A 6633-nucleotide genomic window follows, 5' to 3' on the forward strand; every position below is an offset into this window, starting at 1 on the left:
CACAAAGCAAACTAGTCCACTAAAGGTCATCTTTTTGATGTGATCTTGTGCCCATCACCAATTCACAAAGCAAACTAGTCCACTAAAGGTCATAGCTGGCAGGAAATTTGATTGCTGCACATAAAGCAAAGGAAGATATCGCACTCACAATAATTGTAAAACTTCAAGAGAATTTCCTTGATCACCTACACTAATTCTCAATATCTGAATCCATGATGGCTAGTACACCCCTGTATACCCTTCTCTGTTTGGGAACTGCCTGTGTGCTATTCTCTCTATCTGGAGGATTGTCTCTGAAGTATGATATATTAGGAAGGAATGGATCTCTAAACTGGACCTCAATTGCTACTAGTGGATGCCAACTTACGTTTACCAGCCGTGGTGTCAACACTAGCTGTAGAAATCTTAGCCTTCATTCTGTTCCTGAAGGTCTACCATACAACACAATATTGCTTGATCTCTTTGACAACATGATCGAAACACTCTACAATAAATCTTTCACCTATCTTCCAGACATCATCAAACTTGACCTGTTCTTAAATCGCATCACTGTGATAGAAGGTGGTACCTTTAAGCCTCTGGGGAATCTCACAGAATTGAACCTGGGGGGTAATCACATTGCGTCTCTACCAGCAGGTTTACTTCATTCAAATAAACTTCTCTCAGTTATCATACTTAGTTACAACAAATTGAGTTCAGTCCCCACAGATGCTCTTCCATGGTCTGAAAATATGAAATCACTTGATCTGTCTATTAATTGGGAAATATCCTCCATATCGTCTCTTGACTTTGCACCTCTTCACAATTGCTCGCTCATAACACTTGACATGAGTTGTTGTACCTTAACCAATCTTTCAACAAATACTTTTGAAACTTTCCAGAGCATTCAACATTTACTACTTGATTTAAATCATATGCCAGAATTTCACATTTCTTCCTTTTTAGGAATCAATGAAATAAATGAACTAAGCTCATCATCCTGCTATATAAATAGTATAATTCCACTAAACCAATCTTTTCACCATCCTCATCAATCTCCCAAAATACATATGATACGTCTTGATCGGAATGATCTGATCTCCTTCCCAGATTTTGTGTTTTGGGGATTAAATCAAACAAATATCCTTAAACTGGGCCATAATAAGATTTCTTCTTTATCTAACTGTACATTTTGTGGACTAGACCAGTTGATTGAATTAGATTTATCAGATAATAATTTAAAATATTTACCTGAAGGCATGTTCTTCTGTAATAAAGTCTTACAAAAATTAAGACTTAATCAAAATAAGATAAAAAGCTGGTCTGGAAGTACAGTTTCTAATCTATGCTCTTTGAATCACTTAGACCTATCTGATAATAAAATACAAAATATTGATAAAGGTACCCAAACACTTCCCTCATTAGAATATCTAGATCTTTCTTTCAACAAAATTTTATATTTTGGTATTTTTTTCCTACAAACCAATCTCAAAATACTGAACATATCTAACAATGGTTTGTTAAGGATTTTACCTAATACCTTCTCAGGACTAACCAACCTAAAAGAGCTCTACCTCACCAATGAACTATTGACCGAATATACCAAACCTTTCCAAGACCTGAGCAATCTTCGCATATTGGACTTATCATCTGCAATACAGAAACCAACTTCTGATACCAAACTGTTTGCAAATTTAACATCTCTTACCAGACTGTTTTTATGTAAAAACAACTTACATAGCAGACATTTATTTGATACTTTGACTTCTCGATCCCTATTTACAAGTCTTGAAACTTTGTTGACACTGGACTTGAGAGAGAATGACCTGGATATGTTAGCACCAGGAACTTTCAACCCCCTCAAAAAACTTGAGATACTGCTGCTTTCTCAGTCATCAGTAAAAGTGTTGTTTACTGGTGTTTTTGAAGGTTTGACTTCTCTTAAAGCATTGGATCTCAGTGACAATTATATCTCATCAATTTCTGATGATGTATTTCCAATACAATCTCAGCTTAGTGTTTTGAACATGAGCAATAACAATCTTGGTATTATTTCCATGACCCTATTCAATATAAACCCAGATTTTCAAAGTCTTTACATTCAACAAAACAAAATAACTACAATAAAACGAGGGACAATATTTCCCAAGAATTTCACAATAGATGCATCAAGAAATCCTTTAGGCTGCACTTGTGACTTGCGTTGGTTTGTGAAGTGGCTACGCCTCAGCAACGTTGAAGTCATCCATCCAAATGATACACTTTGCTCACAATCTTCCATCAAAGACATGGTAGAATCACCAATCCTGTCATTCAATCCAGATAAATACTGTGGCATCAACATCCTGCTTATCACAAGTGTGTCTTTGACAGGTATTCTGGTTGTAGCACTTTCTTTGTTAGCATACTGGAAGCGATGGTGGTTCAACTACAAGGCGTTCCTTCTTCGACTTGCCATTTGTGGCTACGAGGAGATGGTCCAGGACTTTGAGGACCATGATTACGAGTACCAGCTCAATTTAATGTTCCAAGAGGAAGACCAGGAATGGGTCGATGATGTCATGAAGCCAGTTCTACAGGAAAGGTTTCCTCATCTTGAGAGAGTGGTCTTTGGTGACAACGACCTCCACCTTGGAATGTTCTACATAAACGCTCTCCATTATGCTGTTGAGAACAGCTTCAAGACTGTTCTCTTACTAAGCAACAACTCTGTACGTGAAGCCTGGTTTATTACCAAGGTACGTATAGCCCTAGAGGAACTCAATGACAGCAGACTGGACAAGGTCATACTGTTTTTCCTTGAGGATATTGATGATGACAATCTCCCATACCTGGTCAGGTTGTTCCTGAGTAAGAACAAACCTTACATGCTGTGGACAGATGATGAGGATGGCCAAGAACTATTCTGGGCACAGTTTGAGAAAAGCATGAGGTCCAATAAGGAACTCAATAGTGTTATCCCTGTTTAATTGTATGGCCTGTTATCTCCAAATAGTTGACCTCCTTATTCCCTGATGTTGCTAAATCACTGTTGTTACCACAAATGCGTCAAATGTAACACAAATCTAACATATAAGTACAAGGTATATTAAATATGTATTAGGACATACATATTAGTCATTCCTGTTCAAAGATAGTAACTTAGCTATTCATCCTAGTGGAAATTTTATAGGGCTATTTATTTTCATTATATGTTTAATGAAATGTATGACCCTTAACTTTGCGACCCAACATCAAAATCAGATCACTTTCAGCACCATTTGCATACATGTTCATGAGACAAGTTTGAATCTGATACATCCATCATTCTTAAGATATCACATCTCACGCATACAGTGACGTTTATGACATAGCCCTTTTGCCTAATGACCCCAAAATTTTATGTTGATCCATTAAACCACATGCGGGGGGGGGGGTGGCTGCACTGACACAACTTTGATTTCCTCTTGGCCCTGATCAAAGCTTATCTAAAGGTCAACTGGGTCATTTTTGGGGACCCTTTCAGAGGTTGAAAGAGCCACAAATACTAATAGTGCCAAAACATCTGGTCTAAGGAGCCTAGACAACTCCTTCTACTAATGCATTGAGGTGTGACTACGATAAATGAATAGTGCATTTGTCTTGAAGAGTATAAATTTAAAATGGAAAACAATGAATTCATTTTTTCAGACTAAAATTAAATGTTAGTTTTCAGGCAAGCCTGGTTGTAGATATCAAGCAGTAAAACATGGCTGAAAATAATACATGTATGATTCACTTTGACAAGTTGCATATAATTGTTCCTTTGCACCGGTTCAATAATGAACAATTTACTCGGTTGCTTTGCATGACTACAGGTATCCCAAAATATGCAAAGAGCACTAAGAGTAATTCAAATTGTAAATATGCTAGCAGCAGTGTTAATGATTCTCACTATAATAAATCAACATTGGGATTGTAGCATGGTAGTCACATCACTGCAAACCTCTGCAATTTGGCAGTCGTTCACAACATGGTTATTTGTGTCGTTATCGCTTTATGTATATATCTACTGCAGATAATGTATTATTGTATTGATATTTATCATCATTGTATGTTACTATTAAAGTAGATTTGATCCAACGGCTAACCCAATTGGGTCCCGGGCCTGGTTCTCATTTTATGTACATGATTTTTAATAAAGACAAGATATAACACCAATTTACTATACTAGTGTGAATGTTATCAATATCTAAGAAGAGTTACGTTAACACCATGGCCCCGTTGCAGAAAAGTTACTTTTATGGTACCATGGTTACGATGCTCAACAGCCAATCAGAATCAAGGATTCCATGAAAGATACCATTGGATGGCAAAGTTACTATAATAGTAAGTTTTATGCAATGGGGACCTCGTGTGAACACAACCCCTAATAGTCACGTATACTTGTATAAAAGTATATTGGTGTTATCTTTATTTAATGCTGTATATAGCAGTATCTGTATTAATGATAACCATACAAATATATATTAATGTATATCAAGGCTTGTGACATTTGACCTTTTTGCTCTAAATTTCTTCTTCTTACCATATATGTACATACATGTACTTGGTTGTGAACATTAATAAAGATTTTGGCGAAGTGGGAGAAAAAATATTTGAAGGCCTACAATGATCTGTACATATTCTTTAATTTATCATTAAGAAACAGATGTTGTCTACATGCCAGTTGATGACATTGCTTCTTTTTAAAAAAAATACTAATCTATGAGGTTGAAATAAACTAATACTTTACCTTTGACCTTAACAATTAAATGACCTTTAACCCAAACTGGTTGGCTGTTCAATCATTTTGTCGAATCAAATTACAGATATTTATAACAAACAAGTGTTAAACTATATCCTTTTTTTCTGAAACAATATGTACCAAAAATAAATGATTCAGTTGCTTTTTTTAAGATGCATGGGCATCGAATGTGTGGTGTTTTATCTAATACAAACAGCAGTTCAAAATAAAGTCTATGGCCCATATTCTGAAATCAGGTTTAACTTTATAGACCATGGTCTAACTCTCTGCTAAAATTGTGGGAAGCCAAAATTGTTAAAATTTGTATTATATTATATGTTTCTTATGTTTCATGTGCTCTTTCCTGATTCATCGATGGTGAAGACAATCATCTATTGATAATTCCTGGGACCTCGACAATCGAGAATGATTTGAGAGTCAAATAAGCTGAAATACTGTTAGTGATTTATGTTACAATTGGCTTTCCATACTTAAACCACAACTTTAAACCTGAGTTTAAGTTAAACCCGACTTCAGAATATAGGCGCAGGGGTTTTGAACTTCCTTAAGTGCAAATACTGTTTCCTGTGTTATATACATCATATTCTTTGTTATTTACTGACATGTACAAATTATATGATACAGCAATTGTAAATATAGAAAATGTTGAAAAAAAACTGGTAAGAATCTAAGTTTCCATTTGTCTGTCTTTCCATTAATGCCCACAATTGAAGGGATGGTCTGGGCTGAAAGTATTTATAGCTAAATAAATAGAGTAAAATTCACTGAGCAATATGCTGAAAATTCATTAAAATCGGATAACAAATAACAAAGTTATAGAATTTTATAGTTTAGCAATATTTTGTGAAAACAGTTGTCATGAATATTCATTAGGTGGGCTGATGATGTCACATCCCCACATGTTCTTTTATATTTCATTATATGAAATTAGGTTTATTCAAAAAAATTTCTCCAAAAACTAGAAAAAATTGGATTGAAAACTAATTTAGTGCATTAGATATATATTGCTGCAACTTATTTCGTTATAAGGGAGGCATATTATTCACATAAGTATGAAATAATGAAAAAATTATGATTTTATGTAATAACATAAGAAAACGGAAAGTGGAGATGTGACATCATCAGCCCACCTAATGAATATTCATGATGACTGTTTTCACAAAATATTGTTAAACTTTAATACCTTTATTATTTGTTATCTGATTTTGATGAAATTTTTCGGCATTTTGCTCTGTGAATTCTACTTTATGTATTAAGATATAAATGTTTTCAGCCCGGACCATACCTTTACTTTAAAGTATTGATTACTATGGCAATCTTACTTGAAGACTGACTCAACCTCCTAAAGGTTTTTGCCGTGATCTGGCAGATGCAATATAACATCAGTGTCCTTTCTGATAAACAGAATGCAGTTTTTCCACTGCATTCACACCTTCACTGAATACAGATGTGAGGCACGCTGACACAAAACCCTACGGGCCGTATTCTGAAGTCGGGCTTAACTCAAAGTCAGGTTTAAAGTTGTGGTTTAAGTATGGGAAGCCAAAAGCATCAAAATTTTTATTAAGTTGTATGTTTCTTATGTTTCCTGTGCTCCTTCCTGATTCATCGATGGTGAAGATAATCACCTATTTATACTTCCTAGACAATTATGAATGATTTGAGAGCCAAATGAGTGGAAGTATGATATCTCTACTGTTAGTGATTTATGTAACAATTGGCTATCCATACTTAAACCACAACTTTAAACCTGAGTTTAAATTAAACGTGACTTCAGAATACGGGCCTACAACATTAGATTTTTGTTAGATGGGACTCAAATCCCTCACGTTCAGATCATACATTCTTATCCGAAAAGGGCTATATTGCTTCCTGGCTATGCTGCCTCA

The 6633-nt window shown here is 35.1% G+C and overlaps 1 protein-coding gene across 1 annotated transcript; it reads left to right on the top strand.

Moving 5' to 3' along the window:
• Positions 1 to 1049: 1049 nt before the first annotated feature.
• LOC121428517 (toll-like receptor 13) lies at positions 1050 to 4618 on the top strand. Its single transcript, XM_041625196.1, has one exon. The coding sequence runs from the start codon at positions 1050 to 1052 to the stop codon at positions 2946 to 2948; it is 1899 nt and encodes a 632-aa protein (XP_041481130.1). The 3' UTR covers positions 2949 to 4618.
• Positions 4619 to 6633: the final 2015 nt, after the last annotated feature.

This window comes from Lytechinus variegatus, chromosome 15 (assembly GCF_018143015.1).
Source record: "Lytechinus variegatus isolate NC3 chromosome 15, Lvar_3.0, whole genome shotgun sequence".
NCBI lineage: Eukaryota > Metazoa > Echinodermata > Echinoidea > Temnopleuroida > Toxopneustidae > Lytechinus > Lytechinus variegatus.